Source organism: Dendrobates tinctorius, unplaced genomic scaffold, assembly GCF_039654945.1.
Source record: "Dendrobates tinctorius isolate UK_male_01 unplaced genomic scaffold, ASM3965494v1 ptg000205l, whole genome shotgun sequence".
NCBI classification, from domain to species: Eukaryota; Metazoa; Chordata; class Amphibia; order Anura; family Dendrobatidae; genus Dendrobates; species Dendrobates tinctorius.
The window spans coordinates 2,803,883-2,823,736 of NW_027361872.1; the positions used below are offsets into that span (position 1 = coordinate 2,803,883).

At 40.9% G+C, this 19,854-nt stretch overlaps 1 protein-coding gene across 2 annotated transcripts in view; it reads right to left on the reverse strand.

The window, feature by feature from the left end:
- Positions 1-19,854, reverse strand: part of KCNK12 (potassium two pore domain channel subfamily K member 12) — a 185,850-nt gene that overhangs the window by 42,380 nt on the left and 123,616 nt on the right. The window contains exon 3 of one of the 2 annotated variants that reach the window (XM_073554009.1): positions 1,283-2,174. In XM_073554009.1, coding sequence (XP_073410110.1) covers positions 1,283-2,174 — 892 coding nt within the window. Of the gene's footprint in view, positions 1-1,278; positions 2,175-19,854 lie in introns of those variants that run through there. The other variant, XM_073554010.1, reaches the window with a different exon arrangement.

Sequence of the window (19,854 nt, forward strand, 5' to 3'; positions counted from 1 at the left end):
TGGATGTGCATGAACTACAGTACCTACAGTACCCATAAAATAGGCACTTCTTTAATAATTAGCATTGTCCCCCCCATCTCATTTCTCAGGCACCAGTGACCATGCGTCTCTAGTGTAAAGCTATGAATGAGGCATTTCAGGTTGCAATAGTTGAGGAGACAGTCTCGAATATACCTTGTGGTCAATTCAACACTTGCCCCATATACCCTTACAAGTTTAAAGACATACTTCATGACTTAAGGCACTTTTATATTTTACCTCATTGTGTAATATAAGAAATGGTGAAAAATGCAAAAAAAAATCCAGACGGTACAATGTAAAGTAGATGATTAATGGCAAGTATGGAATATTCAAAGGAAATGATTGATACTTTCCAAAGATTTGCCAAGCAATGTCCCTACCAGTCCACAGAGTGCATTGGCACATAGACTGTCTCTCTTTACTCATGAGATAGGAAAAACATCCAGCAAGGTTGGCGAATGCCGAGGCCCGCCTCTACTACCACTTATTGTGGTTTTATTTTATCCTGTGTAGTTTCTCCTTCCAATTTCCAACCCACTGGTCTCCAGTCTGTAGTTTTTCAGCTATTGAAAACTCCCAGCATACCCAGCCACCAGTTGGAGACCACTAGCCCATATCATACAGTGCCAAGAAGTGTCAGGTAGACAGTCTATGTCAAAGTATACAGTACACGACGGCACAAACAATAAATTGGCTTCATTGCATGTATTTATTTTGAAGCTGCGAAAACTATAATAACCTTAAAATAGAAGATTTTTCTCTACATTTTCCTCTGATATAAAATGGCACAATCATAGGTTGTTTTTTTTCATCATGGCATCAAAGCCATAACCATTCACATTTGCAACAATGGCAATTCCATTACACGCCAACCGTATCCTACGAGTACGGCTGATCTGTAGAAAATGTAATGTGACTTGTCATTCTTAAGGCTAGGAGCAATTGTAAAAAAAGGACAGACATTCAATAGCAAGCAAGCTTATGCTTTTCACCTTCTCGCAGTCAATTTAGCTAAAAGACGTAAACATATTACGTTTTGCCTGAGAAGATAAGATTGATTGTTTCTATTTATGTATGAGATGCCAAAGGATGTTGATGAAATGGGAGAAATAATTTCAGTGCAAATAAAATGGGTATTTCAATGGTTTGGGATCCAGGGATTTTTGACCATGAGTTTGAGCCTTTTTTTTTTTCTTGTTAATGAATTAAAAAAAAAAAAAAAAAAACTTAATGAAAATATAGAAATTTGAAAAGACTCTACCTAGAATCACTTGTTTCTGCCAACCTATTGTTCATGATGGCTAAAGCTCCGACCCCTCCTGAGAAGCCGTTTTGTCTTGTGTTGATGCACACAGTTCTAGGGTAACCATTGGCCGTTTCAGATAGCTGCTTCTGTAATATGGCAAGAGACACCTTATTGGACGCCGTGAGGTCCCTCATGGAGATCATCTCCCCAGACAACCTCCTTCCTTCTGTGTCACTATCATAGTTTCCATCGGTCTCCATCGATAACTTGTTCCTGCGGAAACGAGCTCCAGGGGTGATGGCATTTCGTCGCCCAAGACGCGGGTTGGATTTATGGCACTTATTACAGCATCGGCACCGTAATTTTTTTAGAATCCAGTTTAAAACTTGCTTGATTACAATCGATATGACGTTAAAAAGTGAGTAAATGCAACAAACTCCCAAAAGTATAAACATGAAATTTCCAAACCTGTATAATCCCTGATATTTGTACTCGGCGTTTTGGCTGCTTACCAAATCTCCAAATCCAATGGTGCTAAAAGTGACGAAACAATAATACAAAGAATCAATGTAATTCCACCCTTCCACTGGGGCATACATGGCTGATGCACAGCAAGAGAGCGTAATAGCAAAAATGCCCAGTATTAGCATAACATGGTAAACTGATGGCTTCCAACCAACAAGGCTATCAACTTCTGATACACATGAACCTCTTCGAACCGTTGGAGGTAGAAGCCCGTTTCTTCGTAGTCGTCTTTCGTAACAAGCTTTCATTACAAATGCCAAGAGAGATATAATCCTTTCCAAAAAGAGGTTGAAAAACAGTATAGTACCAGCACATCCAAATAGGCCATAGAAGATGAGGAACACTTTTCCTGCTACAGTGGCTGGCGTGGTCATTCCAAAACCTGTAATGATAAAAAAATAATAATTATACATTAGAAACCCATGAAATGTTTATTATTTTTACACTAATTAAAAAAATTGATCCCAACTTTTATACCAATATAAATTCATGCAACATGCTTTGAAATGCGAATTGTTTTTTTTTGTCGAGATGTTTAAAGTAAAGCATGTCATTGGTGAGAATCTGTTTCTTGTCATCATGTTTTGAATGGCCCACTAATGTAGCAGGTGATCCTTCACTAAATCCAGACTCTCCCACAATAACGGGACCCAAAGGTCTCTATAGCCAATTAATTGTCACTAGGCTCTTTTGACCTTCATATACATTAGATGAAAGTCAGCTGAACCCGCTGATTTCGGCAACACTGACTATTGTGTTTGGGGGCTTCCCAACTGTCTCCTGAGAGGTGATTTTGAGTAGAGAGATTGGGCTGCTAAAATGTCAATGACTGATCCTGTTTTTACGAGAGATAAGCAGTGGATTTCTCCTCTCTCCCCATTGTATGAGAAAGACTGTAGAAATAGCTGTCTGTCAAACGAACGTTCGGCCGAAGGTTGTCTCATGTGTATGGCCTGCTGTAGAATTACTTTCTCTAGTGGGTACAAGCAGGGCCGGACTGGCCATTTGGCAATTCTGGCAAATGCCAGAAGCGCTTGTCTGGTCGTGGGCTGCCTTGTCTGCTAAGTTTTTGGCAGAATTGGTGTTCTCAAGACATCCATGCTGTTAAGAGTTGTAATGGAGCAGAAAGTCACTGATTCCGTCACTTACCCCAGCAGGTCACGGGTATCATTAGAAATATTGTTCTGGTTCTTGGGGATGGAAACAACATGGGCCTGTATGATTTCAAATGCCAGGGCTGAATTTTAGCCCCAGTCCGTACCTGGGTACAAGGAACTTCAGTTTGTTACTGCCTGAAATTTCAATGGCTGATCCTGTTTTTACGAGAGATAAGCAGGGAAGGTGGAGTCTTGCAGTAGTTTTCTCCTCTCTCCCAATTATATCAGGAAGACTGGAAAAAATAGTTGTCTATCAAACGAACGTTCAACCGAAGGTTGTCTCATGTGTATGGCCTGCTTTAGAATGACTTCCTCTGGTCTGTACAAGGAACATCCGTTCATTACTGCCTGTGATCCTCGCTCATCACTCGCAAGAACAAAGAGTCCACCGTACTCTTGATACTGAATTATAACAGCATGTGCCTAAATCTTTGTAACTGGTGTTGTGAATGCCAGTCTTAATGAACGTTCGAGCCTTTTAATGAATCAGTCGCATCTAACAATTGCCGTGTTCCTCTGTCAAAAACGTTACTCCAGTTAAGGACTGAAGTACATTTCTGGTGTAATTTACACCACTGAAGGGGTGTAAGTTTCAATGAATCTGCTGTGCAGGCCTCCCCAAGCCATGCCATGCCGCATCCCATTCTATCCAAGCTTCTCCGATTTTACTAGAACTTGCCAGGACTGGTGTAACAAAAAATGCCAAAAGTGGCAACATTTTTGTGCAACTTCAAATTTTGCAAAAATTTTGCAAATTTTCAAGATGTTTTACACCAGAAAACTTGAAAAATACCTTGATAAATCTGGCTCAATGTTTTTTTTTTTACTGCATCTATCAGAGTAAGCAGAGCAAATCTTAGCAACAGGAGCCATAGAGAAAGAGGTAGGGTGGAAAAAACAATGGATCAAGAGCATAACTGGCCTAAGATCTGTTCATACATGTCAGAGTTGAAATGAATTTAGCACGGATCCTGCAATGAACTCCCGTTTCCTGTAAACCGGTTTACATGCTGCTAAAAAGTTCCACGTTGTTTCTACGCCACATGGTAAAAAAAAATTCAATCACAGGAAATAAGTATCAGCCTACCTATTTATGGCTGCACACTTATAGCATAGCTGTTGCAGAAATCCCAGTGTCAACCTCCACTTTTTACATTGGAAATAAGCATCATATATAAATGATACAACTGAACATGCCTTTACAATTGCCAGCTTTTATTCCTTTTTTTTTTTATTGATCATGCTGGTACATACCAAAAACTATGCCAACATAATTTTCCTATTAATTAAACCACAACATTACAGCATATAGTCTCCCATGGAGACTATGAAAGCAGGTAAAATGTAAAAAAAAAGTTTTTAAAAATATTAGAAAAAAAAAAAAAGATATATAAAAACTTAAATCCACCCCCCTTTGGCCCCACTCAAAATAAAACAATAAAAAAAACAAAAACACATATTTGGTCTCGCCGTGTTAAGAATCGTCCAATCTATCAATATATATAAAGAATAAATACAATCGGTAAACGGCGTAACAAGAAAAAAAGTCAAAGCGCCAGAATTACATTTTTTGGTCAAAAATTGCATTAAAATGCAATAACTGGCAATCAAAACATCGTAGCTACACCAATATAGTATCAATAAAAACATCAGTTCGGTGCACAAAAATAAGCCCTCCCCCAGCCCCAGATCCCAAAAAATGGAGACGCTACAGGTCTTGGAATATGGCGCCTTTTTTTTTTTTTTTAACAAACTCTTGATTTTTTTTCACTACTTACCTAAATAATAACCTAGACATGTTTGGTGTCTACAAACCCGTAATGACCTGGAGAATCATAATGGCTGGTCAGTTTTAGCATTTGGTAAACATGGTAAAAAAAACAAAAAAAAAAAACAATTTCGGAATTGCATTTTTTCGGCAACTTCACCGTACTTTGAATTTTTTTTCCCATTTTCCAGTACACGATATGGTAAAACCATTGGTGTCGTTCAAAAGTACAACTCGTCCTCAAAAACCAAGCCCTCACATGGCTATATTGATGGAAAAATGAAAAAGTTATGGTTCTGGGAAGAAGGGGAGCAAAAAACATAAAAGCAAAAATGGAAAAGGGCCCGGGAGTGATGGGGTTTAAAGCGATAGTGCAGGTTTACTACAAATATATAACGTTTGTGCAATGTAAACTTACCTTAGAAATTCTTAAAATGTGCCAATTTTGCACACCTGTGTAATTTAACTTTACACTACCTATTAGTTGCCTGACCCTGTGTCAGAAAATTGGTACAAAATATTGGTGCACACTGTCCTCAGCCTAAAGGGAACTTGTCAGATCTCATTATTTCGAACTGCTGATGTAGCAGCATACATACGGATTCTTTAATCTGACAAGGGGTTTCATTGGACAAACTAACAATGCAATTATTGAAAAGAATGAACCTTAATCCTGCAGCTTTGCATATGGCAAAAAGACAGGACTATTCTTGTGGTTGTCTCTTCCCTGGACTAGTCTTGCTTCGTATCTACTAATTACACTTTCCTGGCATAACAGTCTTACCATAACAGGGACTGTAGAAAAGCAGGCATGATCAGAAGATCTGAGACAAAACTAGTACAGGGGGAAGCATCAAAGACTTGTAAGTCCAGGTGGAGACAATGTGTCTAGCAAGGCGCTAGCAACCATAGCAATAATTTTGAAATTATTAAAAAATTAAAAGTTTTAAGATGCAAAATTATAAGGTGACAGAATAGTATAGTGTATACTTAGTATAGAGAGATGTCTCCAATATGATTAGTCATACAGTCACCATGAAATTATGCTTACAGACAAAAAACAAAAAAAGTAAGAAGTAAATCTCACAAACACATGGTATAGTATATTACATTGCTGAGTACATCAAATGCAAGGAATCATTATTTAAAGGATACAGATACCTAAATATATCAGTTGCAGACTACATGAAAAGTAAGGTATGACCGTTAACACTGATACTTACCCACCAGGCACCCGACGCGCGGTTCACAGTTGCTTTGTCAGAGATCCCTGAGTGAGTATCCATGTTAATGTTATTATTATTCTTTTGTTTTTGGTATTAGTACAGGGCAAGGTATGCCTTGTCAGAACAGTCCCGCCTCATTAGCATATGCAACACTGCAGGATTAAAGAGAACCTGTCACTAGAAAAAAATGCTATTAACATGCAAATATGGGGTTAATCTGCAGGTTAATAGCGTCATAGCACCCATGCCTAGTTTTAACAATCCATCTGGTGCACATGAGCTGTCATCCAGCGATTTTTTTTTTTTTTTTTTTTTTTATCTTCAGAACCCAGCGACCAAGGAGGCGCCAAAGGAGAGGGAGACAAAAGAATCAGAGAGGAAGAGGATACAGGAATTGGTCACCATCACACAAATGGAACACCAAACAGAACAAGAAAATATAATTCCTATACAGAACTTGGGGGAGCACAGTACAGGTAGATTGCAGATTAACAACCTATACATTTGCCAACTTTCTGATATTGAAAGATCGGTCCTGTCTCGAGGGTTGTCTTTTTCTCTAACTAATGGTTTAGATAAATTTACTCTTATCAAAGACTTGTATCTCTTCTGTAGGCAATTAACTTTTAAAGTGCTGTACCATCAGCCTAGTATTATTAATAGTCTACTTGGGGATGAAAAACAGGCCTTTAGAGATTTAGTTGAACTATTACAGGAAAATGAGAATCCTGACATTAAGAATAAAAGATTTACGGGGAGATTACCTTCTCAAGCTACCCCTTCTTTTTCTTTATTTACTGTCAATACCATCTCTAGAGAAATTAAAGATATCAAATTGGGGGGCTTGGCTATGTAGCGGTGAGGGAAGGACGCACGCTGCGGGAGCTCCTACTTAGCCTCCACATATCCTGCACTTACCGCCTGTATTAAGCTCAGGACTTGGCAGCGCATGGTGTCCGCTGGTGTCGGGACCCCCCGGGAGCTCTGAGGAGAGGCACAGGACGGCTCCGGTGAGCGGGAGCCTTGGAAGACGGGGGTGGACGGCGGGGCCCGCGGGGAGCGGCGGCCATCTTTGATGCGCGCTCTATCATAGGGAGCACGGCGTCCAGTTTACAGCATTGCAGGGACAGCGACCTATATTCTGCAAGATCTGAGAGGAGTGCGGTGAGTGCCTTGAAAGATGGGCCCTGCATAATTCCCTCTCTCTAAGCTGAACTGCTGGCCTGCTAGTGCCATTACAGTGGGGGACCTGCTCCCCCTCCCATTGCTGCTGTCTCTGGGGGTGGATGTCCCTCCCCCTCCCCCTTGCCATAGGAGCCTTGGTGACATTCTGTCTTCATTTACACAAACTCTGCTCCCAGGCTGTAATTAATGAGTGTGGTCCCTACTGTGGATATATAACTGCAACAGGAAGATTTCTGGACTGTATAACTTCAGCTATACCGGGGTATTTCACGGTTCTTAATCATGAACCGATCTAAAGGATCGACGGCAACAGAAAAATTGAAGGAGTTTGTCAGACCCGACCCTTCTGAGAGTGCACGTACTCTACGAAATGCCCCCTCACAATCTCAGCGTAAAAATCGTCCCTCAGGGGGGTGGAGAGGAGATCGAACAGGAAGAAATGACCCTTAAACAGGCATCTGAACAGCTCATGCAGGCTATCTCCCTCACTAGGACATCTCTGATGGAGAAAATAGAGGATGTCTACACTGAGGTGGGGAGACTCCGTCATGATATGCAGGCCATGAGGGGGCGTATCACAGAGGTGGAGACAAGGGTGTCCCAGGTGGAAGACACCATTACGCCAGTGGAGGCTAAGTTAACCAAGGTAGCGGGATGTATGAATGCCTGGAGGCAAAAAGCAGACGATCTAGAAAACAGAATGCGGCGGAATAACATTCGTGTCATTGGTCTGCCTGAATGCTCTGAAGGTCAGCACCCTGAGCAATTCTTAGAAGGCTGGCTTAAGACCTCTCTGGGAGATGAATTCTCCTCGGTGTTTACCGTTGAGAGAGCCCACAGGGTCCCCACCAAGCCTTTGCCTCCGGGAGCCCCACCTAGACCCTTCCTGGCACGTCTCCTCAACTATAAAGATAGAGACACCATTCTACGCCTCGCACGACAAAAGAGTCCTATCAAGTTCAACAACGCCGTGATCTCAATCTTCCCGGATTTCTCCATGGAACTCCAGAAGCAACGTGCGCAATTTATCGACATCAAGAAGCGGCCAATGGAAGTCTTGCTATTTATGTGATGTCTCTGAGTTCTACTTAGGCGCCGATCTGCAACATGCCCAGATAAGTGGAGATGGGTTCTGATTTAATATGCATGACATGGAATGTGAGGGGTATCAAGACCCCCCGAAAAAAGGTTAAAGATATCAAACTAGATCTGAATAGGTATAATAATTTTAATCAAGCCGAGAGACCGGGGATACAAGGACAGAATCAGGATATCGTTATACATGAAGCCGACAAGGTAATGTTTTCATTTGGCCCACAGACATTTACGTCCGTGAGGCTAAATGTCAACTTAGTTACTCGACATGTTATTGCTTGCTACCGTCTGATCCTACCTCTTTTTTTAAGACCAGGTTAGATGATCTCTTACAGAATACGTTTGTGGCTAATATATTGAATCTGAAAGAATTGAACTTTCTCACAAACGAGCAACCTAAGGTTACTACCTTTTACATGCTACCTAAAGAGCACAAAACTACTAGATCTTCCAGGTGGTCCAATAGTTGCAGGTATTGAGGGCCTCTTTGAATGGCCTTGTATTTATGTTGATTTTTTCTTCAGCCCATGGTGTTTTGTCTCTTGATTCATTCATTCGCGACTTGGCACATCTCATTCAACTGCTTGAAGAAGTGATGGTCCCTCCGAACACGATTTTATTTACATTGGATGTAGAGTCATTGTATTCTAATATTGGATATGACCTGGGTATCTGAACAATATCTTACTTTCTGGACAAGCATTCTTCTGGTGACAGGCAACATGACTCCTCCCTCCTTGATCTACTGTATTTCGTTCTGGATAAGAACTATTTTGTATTTGATCGAAATTTCTACAGGCAAGTATCCAAGACTGTAGTGGGGACGCGATATGCCCCTTCGTACGCAAACCTTTTTTTTAAGTTGGTGGGAGGAAACAGTTGTACAGTATATCATCTACAGGTGTTTATGGAGTTTGCTTTTCGTTGGCATCGGTTTATTAACGATGTTCTCCTGCTCTTCACTGGATTGATTGAGGAATGTTAAACCTTTATTGAGGTTCTCAACAACAACCCCTGGAATATCATGTTAACATCCAATGCATTGACAACATTGACTGAATTCCTGGACCTGTCACTACAGATTAAGGACAAGAGAATTATGACAACTCTGTTTCAGAAACCAACAGCGACTAATGCCCTCTTGCATTTTTCAAGTTTTTACCTTGGTCATCTTAAGAAAGGGATACAGAAAGGCCAATTTCTGCGGCTCCGAAGAAACTGTAGTACCAATGATGAGTTCAAAACGCAAGAAAGTGATCTCATGGATCGTTTCCTCCAGAGAGGTTATCCACGAAAGGTGATATCTGGTGCTTTTCGTTTTGCCAGAGAAAGTGATCATAAGAATCTATTTCATTAATAGGGTAAAGATGAAACTAGACCCATTAGTATGAATACAACTTTCAGTAATCAGTGGCAGGACATACGTAATATTTTCACACATAATTGGGGGATTCTTTTGAGTGAACCCAACTTGGCTCCATTTCTTTACTCTTTTCTGAGGCTTGTGGCTAGAAGGGCCAGTAACCTTAGGGATAAACTTTCTTGTAGTCACTTTAAGAGACCAACCCAAAAATTGAACCATGGCAGCAGGTTAGTGGGTACTTACCAATGTGGCAACTGTACAGTTTGTTCTTTCACCCCGGCACAGGAGGATATTTCTCTCACAATTTTTCCTACACTCATCAAGTCCACAGATTATTATTTCAACTGTCAATCAAGGAATTTGGTGTATGCTCTAGTGTGCACCTGTCCCAAGGTATATTTCGGGCAAATTACACAGGAACTTCTGTGTAGAGTGCAGCAGCATTTCTATAACATAGCCATGACCAAGAAGAACAGGACTCAGGGAAAGATTATCACCTTAGTGGTGACCCATTTTTTGGACCATCATAATAGTCACTTAAAAGGAATGAAGGTGTTGGTATTGGAGGCAGTCTCCACCAACATTCGGTGTGGGAATATTACTAACTGCCTCTTGCGATGCGAGTCCAAGTGGATTTATGATTTACGTAAATTGGCTCCATTTGGGTTGAATATATAAATAGATTTAATGTTCTTTTCATGCTGTTTTGTCCTTTTTTTCCTTTTTTATGGTTCCGTTTATTATTTTACATTTATTTTTTATTTTTCCCTTTATAGGAGCTCTTCATCATGGTGTCACTTACTTACCTGATTATCCTCTTTCTTCATTGGGAGTTTTGGGCTCCTTCAGATACCTATCACGTGAATCCACAATGGATTCTTTATATTTCAATTTGGTCCAGATTTCTTTTCTTGGATATGGCTTTCAGCATTTATTATATTAATAAATATGACACTTTATTACTGTGGGTCCTTTTCCTTTATGCCTTACTGATAAATTCTAAATTATTTTTTCCTATTTTCTTTTTTTCACGTTTTGTGGGGTTCTGATCTTTGGGGATAGACTCTCAATTCACTATGAGCTCTTATTTTCATTGTTCTATTTGCCTCACTCACCTTTTCCATTTTTATATTTGTTTCCATTTTTTCCATTTTTCTTTTCCCTTTCCCCCTCCCTTCCTTGCCCTACCCTGTCGTCTTTTCTGTGACATAGGCTATATGCAATTCTATCTTTACTGGTCTGATTATATTCCTTCTTACACCGGCTGGTGTCTGCACAGTAACGATCTTTTGATCGCGATCTGCAGTTCCCATTATTCTTCATATTATTATCATTATTCCCTGGTGTTAAGGTCTAAGGTATTAATGAGGACAAATAAGTCAAAATAAGCACAAATGATCTATAATAAATTCTGAAGCCACAGCTTCAACACAAAGATTAAGGCATGGTGCCTATCAAAAGATAAAAAAATGGAAATGCTCCCACTACGAATATATAAACCAGGACAGAATTGGAGCAAAAAAAACACCATCAAATGTAAAATAGAATAATACATAATGATAACCAAATCAGTATGCCCATATATAATAGTATGAATACCGCTTACCCATGGTCGCTGGTGTATCTGTGTACCTCCCTGTAACCCCTTACTGATTTGGTTATCACTATGCATTCTATTGTTCATTTGCCCGTCTTTTGTATACACTGTGTAGGACTTGCCCTTTTATTCTCTAATGTGGATATGTATAATTATGATCTTTGGCCGCAGCGTTATCATGTGTACCCCTGTATTGGCCGCAGTTTTTCTTACTTTTCTCCTTCTACAAAGGCCTTATTATTGGCATGTATAATGTTTTTACCTGTGGATTAATAAAGTTTAAATTGCTTTTTACATTTGATGGTGTTTTTTTGCTCCAGTTCTGTCCTGGTTTATACTAAGGTATTAATGTTTATATTTGTGCTTACTTGGTTACACTTATGCATGTGATGTGCTCCAATACGTGTCATGTAATATAATATGCTCACTGTGAGGAATATACTTGCTGATATGGCCATTTACTTTTTCTGTTCTTTTTCCTCATTTAGATGTGGTCCTAAATATCTGTTTAATCTGCTGCTCATGCATATGCAATACGTTGTGCCTATCTGTTTATCACATCACAGCTTAACAGATTCTTACTATGTTTTGATCTGCGCCTGCCTTTTATACTGAGTTTACTGACTATCCGGATGACCATTGGCTAGTCCTTTCATCCATGCTGCGCCTGCGCTATTCCACGGACTCGCGCATGTGCCATGTGAGCGGCTGCATGTCTGTGCATCACTTCTGTCCTTCTCACCACAGCTTTAATTTGCACACGCGCCGGTCTACATGCCACACATCCGGTGAGTGCTAACAGCTGATTCTACTTTCATTTTCATCTCCTGTTACATGTGCAGCATGCGCTGGTCTGTACTCCGCCCCTCCAGTGAGTGTCAACAGCTGATTCTCATGTTCTTTTATGTGTATATGCCAGTCTTTACTCACAGGCCCCTAAGGAAGCCACATGCCGGTGGTGACACACGTTGGGCGTTGCGAACTGTCCTTGTACTGGACGTTTTTTGGACTCCGACCACCATGCTAGCTTTGGGATTTACACCATTGGCATCTTAGCTCTTTATGTGTAGGTACTGTATCTATGCCTCTTTCCAGGGCTCTATTGCACTAGCAGCACTTTATAACTTATGTATTATGCACTCCTTACTCATACTCTTTTCTTTATTATGGGCAACAAAACTCTATCATTACTTTTGTTCTATTTACATCTTGATGCCCTCTTCTGCTACATGTTTTTATTCATTTCATTGTGCATTCAGTGCATATAGGGGTGTGACCGCCCTTTTTCTGAGCTGGGAAAGCCATCCCGTCTGGCCTAAGCTGTTACAAGTGGTTCAGCCGCTCGACCCTTATTCACATTCACGCCACTTGGCAAGTGATAAGGTTTTAAATACTAGAGTAGGGACTGTCCCACAAGGGTTGCCGTGACGTGGCGGGATGGCTTGTACATTATTTTGATCAAAATTATGTTTACTAAATACCCTTATTATTATTATTACCTTTATGCATTATTTGCAGTATATTTTTTACTTTTAGTTCAGGATAATTGTGTTTTTTGCTTTCTGTTTTTTTTTTATGTGTTTATGAGGTTCTGCAGGAGACATTTTTGGCTATCAGACATGGGGCAAAGCTGGTATTCTGACAGGTGCAATATTTTGCTTGGTGATTTATTATCTACATCATATTTGATCTTTATATTACTATTATACAGCTCTGGCAAAAATTAAGAGACCACTTCCAAATGTTCAGTTGTCTGATTTTTCTCTTTATAGGTATATTTTTGAGTAAAATGTAAATTGTTCTTTTAGTCTCTAAACTTCTGACAACATGTCTCCGAATTTCCAAGCAGTAAATTTTGGTTGTTTTTTTCTGAAAAGGAGAAATGGTCAAAATTAAAAAAAAAAAAACAAAAAAAAACCCAGTGCTTTCAGACCTCAAATAATGCAAAGAAAACAAGTTCATAATCATTTAGAAACAACGATACTATAATGTTTTAACTCAGGAAGAGTTCAGAAATCAATATTTTGTGGAATAACCATGATTTATAATCACAGCTTTCATGCATATTGGCATGCTTGCCACCAATCTTTCACACTGCTTCTGGCGCAAAAACTTAAGCAGTTCTTCTTTGTTTGATGACCTGTGACTATCCATCATCCTCTTGATTAAATTCCAGAGGTTTTCAATGGGGTTCAGGTCTGGAGAATGGGCTGCCCATGACAGGGTTTTGATGTGGTGGTCTCTTAATTTTTGCCAGAGCTGTATACATTTTGACTGTCTGGCTCTTGTATTACAATTGAATTTAATTTTGTTCAACATTATTAGGTCAGTGTACTTCACATGTACTATGTGACAGGGCCCATCTTCCTCATTTGGTGGGTATGTGTTCAGTCACATGTGTGACTTTTAAGTGTTTTTAATTGTTTTTGGTATTCTGCAATAATAAACTTCTTTTGAATATTTCATCCTGGTGATCCCTTTTTTGTATAGCATGACCTTTCTCTTCGCTCTTGACGGAACCTAGCCAAACGCTACAGGGAGAAAATTAACTTTATTCTCCCTGGCAGCATTCCGGTATAAATCATGGGGGGCATCACCAGTGCTGGTTCAGTCACCATATAGAGTGGCGGTTGTAACCGCGCCCCCGACCCTGACCTACAGACGGCCCCAATGCAGAGCTAGTGTCATTCAGGGCCATGGACACGGTTACAGCTGCCGCTCTGTATTCTCACCGCCCCCGTGACTGAAACCACAAAGTTGCAGGGGGAATAAAGTTCATTTTCTCCCAGCAGCATTACGCTAAGTGCAGGCACCGAGCACTTAGTATCTGCAGGTTAATAGTGTTTTTTCTTATGACAGGTTCCATTTAAGGTAATTTTTCAAACACGGTGGCTCAGTGGTTAGCACTATTGCTTTAGGGGTCCTGGGTTCATATCCCAAAGGCAACATCTGCATAGAGTTTGTGTGGGTTTCCTCCAGGTACTCCGGTTTCCTCCCACACTACAAAGACATACTCAGTGTCGGACTGGGGTTACAAGGGCCCACCAATAACCAACTCCAGGGTCCCACTTTTCAACTACATGCAATTGTGACATCATCCTCAATAATAAATTTACATAACAAGGAGCTGGGTAGATTGTTAAACGGATAAGATGCCGCCTTTGTCTGTACATAGTGATTCAAGTATATAGTGCCAAGTACTGCTCATATAAGAAGGTGGTGGCTCACTCTTGCCCAGGGACCCACCGGAGGATTCTCCTGTGGGCCTGTCCAAGCCTGGACCATCATATCCTGCTAAGGAATGTAGGTTTTGAGCCTGAATGGACACAGTTCCGATAATGTCTGTAAAGTGCTATAGAATTAATGGTGCTATATAAGCGAGTATAATAAATAAACACCGCAGCGTTAGAAAGCCCCATGCCACAGTTTACTAGATTATAGAAATCCCCTTATTAGGACCAGTAAGGGGACATGACAGGTTCACTTTAACAAATGTGGCCACAGCATGTAAGACAATTTTTTTCTTTTTGTGCAAATTGGGCCTGAATTCTGTCTCAATTAGCTTAGTAAATCTGCAAGATATAATCCTATATATGGTTCTTATTAGTGACCATTAATTATTCCATACTCAGACATTTCAGAGTGACATTTTTACAGAACCTCTCTAAAGATCAATGAGTCATGCGCCAATTCAGGGAGACTATGTTCTATCCATAGCGATATTATTTGTGCACACAATAAAGTATAATAGTGAGAATCATAACAGGTATTTTATTAACAATGCCAGTAAGCTTCCAAGTGCACACATTCATGAATTGTAAAGAATAGAAGACTCGAAGACAAATGGAAGCGATCATGATGACATATCTTGTTAGTTACATACATCCACCTTTTGTGATTTCACACCTGTACAACCCATGGGGAATAATACCAGCGAATGACTCTTTAGGTTTTCTCTTCTTCATGTATAAATGCCTCATTAGTCTTTGCCACAATTCTTTTCTTTTTCTAATTAACAGACAAAAGTGTGACAAAGCTCGTAGTCTGGGTAATGTTCCCTTACACTTTATTATTTATTGCACCTTGTAATGTCACTAATGGCCTTGAAGCCACAATGAGCTTGTTCTTTATCCAGATAATTCCTCTCTGTGAAGGACAGGCCACATGTATATAACAGCTGAGAGGAACATTAAAGAATAACTAAACTTTGTTTTATTTAATTGTCCTTGAGACAAAGTAAATTCATGATTTTTTTTTTTACATATACTTCATTTTCATCATTCATATACTTGATTTTTAGGGTTAGGGATAGGTTTAGGCAGTCTCAGACTGAAGAACATTGGGCCCACCGGAGGACTTGATTCTGAGGGTCCACCTTTCTCTCACACTGAACAGCCCGATAGGAACGGCAAGGTTTGCACTATGAACTTTCCTGAAGATGAAGCCAGGGCCCACCAGAGGATTCTCCAGTTCTCTGATGGGCCAGTCCAATCCTGAGTTTAGGGTTAGGGCTAGGGTGATAAAAGTGTTTCATATTCAAAGCACATACATAAACTACTAAACGTTAGCTTAAACCTGTCTTTGGCTTTAAGGCACGTAACTGCCTTAAAGAGACTTTCTACAATGAAATGTCTGCTGTAGGAGGCTAGAAGTGAAAAATCCTACTACAAACCAATAATAAAAAGGATTAGGACAAAATAAGCACCTATTGATTTCTACAAGACTCCTTTTCTTGTAATCAAGAGTTTGCAGATAACACAGCAGACTGATACACATCTTTGGCAAGCTTTCTTTTCTTGGTGTACTGTTCCTTTAATTAAAGCGACACTCCCCCAAGATACTACGTTGCATCTTTGTGGCATTTTTTAACGCTCGGAATCGCCACAAAAAAGCAAAAAAAGCATCCCATGCTATCCGATGGGATTCCGCAATGCTGTGCTAATGCTGCTAATTTTTCCACTGTGGAATCACATAGCGGAAAAATACACAACATGCTCATTCTTTTTGTGGAATCACAGTGATTCTGCACCCATAGGAATGCATTGAAACTCTCAGTTTTCGCATGTGGCTATGCCCACCATGCGTAAAGTGAGCACTCAATGTGCGGATGGTACCCAGGGTCTGGAGGAAAGGAGACTCTCCTCTATGCCCTGGTACCATATTCCTGTAAAAAATAGAATAAAAATAAAAAATAGAGATATACTCACCCTCCGGCGGCTCCTGAAGTCCTTCCCGCCTCTCACTACGCTCCCGGCATCTCCGGGGTCCCACTAATGCTTTGCGTGAATGACCGCTGATGACATCGCGCTCTCGCGAGCGTGACGTCATCTCAGATCCTTCGCGTAAAGCATTACTGGGACCAGAACATGCTGGGAGCATGGTGAGAGGCGGGAAGGACTCCGGTGGCCGTCGAAAGGTGAGAATAGCAACATTTTTTATTATTTTTAACATCCTATCTTTTACTACTGATGCTGCATAGGCAGCCTCAATAGTAAAAAGTTGGTCACACTTGTCAAGCACTATGTTTGACAAATGTGACCAACCTGTCAATCGATTTTCCAAGCGATGCTACAGATCGCTCGGAAAACGCTAGTATTCTGCAAGCTAATTACGCTTGCAAAATGCTAGTTGTTTGTGGGAATTCTGTATGTGTATTTCCGGCGAATTTCCCACGGCAGGGACTTGCGGAATTGCCGCGGAAATTTCCGCCGCAATTCTGTATGTGTGCACATAGCCTAAAAAGTTATTCTACATTTTTCATGTATAGTCATTCCACCTGGTGTACTCCATTTTCCTGCCTGCCCCACTCAGATTGGCATTCAATTTTTCCTGCTTCCAAGATTGGGAGTGTAGTGATCGGTCCAAACCACTCATCGATTGTGCTTCCTGCATTGTGGAATAGAAATAGCATGGAAGGTGTACTTATTTACCTCAGCACTTCCCATGCCATTGCAGTGGCTATTTTAGATTCAAGGGAAATGGAAGACCAATCTGAACAGAGGAGGCAAATGGGGGAATACAGACGACATGACTTTCCAGTCCTAGGATGGAAGGTTACTTTCTAATTGCCATCATTTTTTTTATTGTCTTTATTAGGCCGGTTTCACACTAGCGCATTTTCAACGCGCGCACGGCCGGGGGTAGCTCCGCCCCCGATCCGGCTCTCTGCCCGGCGTGCCCGCCCCTTCCTTGTAGCGCCGCCTCCTAGCGGACAGCGGCGCCTGCGATCGGCGCACCCTATCTTTAGCATAGGGTGCGCCGATCGTGCGCAGGCCGTGCGCTAGTTGCGCTTTGACCTGCGCTGCGCACTTTTGACGGTGCGCCGTGCGCGCCAAAATCGAACTTTTCGGATTTTGGCGCGCACGGCGCACCGTCATAAGTGCGCAGCGCAGGTCAAAGCGCAACTAGCGCACGACCTGCGCACGATCGGCGCACCCTATGCTAAAGATAGGGTGCGCCGATCGCAGGCGCCGCTGTCCGCTAGGAGGCGGCGCTACAAGGAAGGGGCGGGCACGCCGGGCAGAGAGCCGGATCGGGGGCGGAGCTACCCCCGGCCGTGCGCGCGTTGAAAATGCGCTAGTGTGAAACCGGCCTTACCTGTTTTTTTCCGAGCAATTTAGATCTAAATTAGTTTTGCATTTAGATTACATTGAAAAATTCACTCTTAGGCTGTGTTCACACATTGCGTTTTTGAAGCGTGTTTTTTTTTAGTTCTTTTATGCAGATTAAAAGCTACTTTTTACAGTGCCAGCAAAAGCCATGAGATTTCGGAAACCTCATGTACACACTTTTTTTTTTTTCTGGACTGAATTAGAAAACTGTCGCCTTTTTGAAATCTGCAGCATGTCAGTCCTTTTTAGGGGTTTTGCAGCATTTTTTCACCCATAAAAAGCAGTGAGTAAGGTGCAGTGATCAAACTGCCCTTTTTTGCAAAAATGTTATGTTTTCACATACGTCTGGCATTTGTGGCCTAACACCTTGTCTTGTTTATTTTTGCAACGTGGAAGAAAAGTTGAACTTTCAGATCCTGAAAGATACAGCAAAAAATTACGCAAAAACACAACAAAGAAACCATTAAAAAAAAACACAGCAAAACTTTTGTCTTGGTTGCAGCTTTTTTTTGCTGCCAAGAGATCAAGTTTTGGCTGCTGAAAAAAAAAGTGAATACTGGAAACATGCAACAATAAAACCATGAAATGATGTCATATGATAGACATTCAGTTTTAAAGGATTTTTCCATTACTCAGAGTATCCAGAATAATGCAAGGATCATTTGATCTGCTAAAAAGGAATTTAGAGATCCTGTTATGCTTACATAATAAACATACATTTGTGCATTTAAATTTCTCCCCATGTGAATTTTTAACTTCCCCATTGAACTCTTGAGCTGCCAACAGGCTAAGCGCGATGCTGCTCCCTCACAATTCCACTGCGGTTGCCCTTGGCGCATTGTCGTCATGTCATGGTGGTGGAGGTAATAGAGGTGTTTGTGCATGGTAAAGCACCAAAGGACTATGAAAGATTCACCACCAAAAGCTGTACAAAATATGAAAGTATATTGCTAAAAAGTTTATTATTTCATCCTGGATCAATTTACTTCCATTTACAAAATTATGAAAACCATTCAAAGGGAATGTGTCATCAGAAAATAACCTGGATTTTTGTGCTACATGTATTCTAATTTAAATATGTATTTTTTCTTATCATGATCTGCATAAAAAAATAGTTCTCTTGTTATCTTGCAATTTTCACACTGGCCAGCAGGGCTATTTTAGACTCATACTTACTGTGCTTTATAAAAGAGTTTTCAGCAGGCTCCTTTATCATCACAGGCAGGATAAAGACATACCACCTCTATATACAGTGGATAACATAGGATCCACCAATCACAATAGGGGATTAACAACTCTCCCTCCCTTCACAATGAACTTTGCACACGCTCATTAGATACTTTAGTACAAAAGATGGGGTCTGAGTCAGTCTATTGTGGAAAACATAATATGGATTTAGTGAAGCAACAGGAAGCATGAGTATGAAATAGCCGCAGTTGCCAGAGTGAAAATTGCAAGATTTCTAATTTTTATTTTATTTTTAATGCACATTGTGATATGGAAAAAAATGTACAAAAAAAATAAAATAAAAATATATATTTAACACAAATCCCGGATTGAAACAATAAGTCGTTTTCTGATGACCCATCCCCTTTAAACCCTTATCGCAGTATCAAAAACATGAAGGTGGTTGTGGGTGTGATCTCTTGTGGAGGCGGCTAAAGGCCCCGTTACATTTAGCGATGCACAAGCGATCTCGACAACAATATGACCCGGTCAGGATCTGTGATGGTTACGTGTGACTGGACAAACCGCCTCCAGCAGGGTGAATTTCTCTGACACACGTGACCCTGGATACAACGCCTCCAGTAGGGTGAATTTAAATAATATAACGTGCAGCCGGAAACACCGCCTCCAGCAGGCGAATTTCAGAATTACACGCGTATCTGGATACACCGCCTCCAGCAGGGCGAATTTAAATAATAAAGGTAAACACCAGGGAAACCGATACAATGGAGGGCCCTGCGATAGGGAACGGGGACGTGGAGACCTCCTGCACTCCCCTGAGCCAGTCTCTACACTCCTAACAGTCCCTATACAGGCTCCACTCCTGTCGCCGA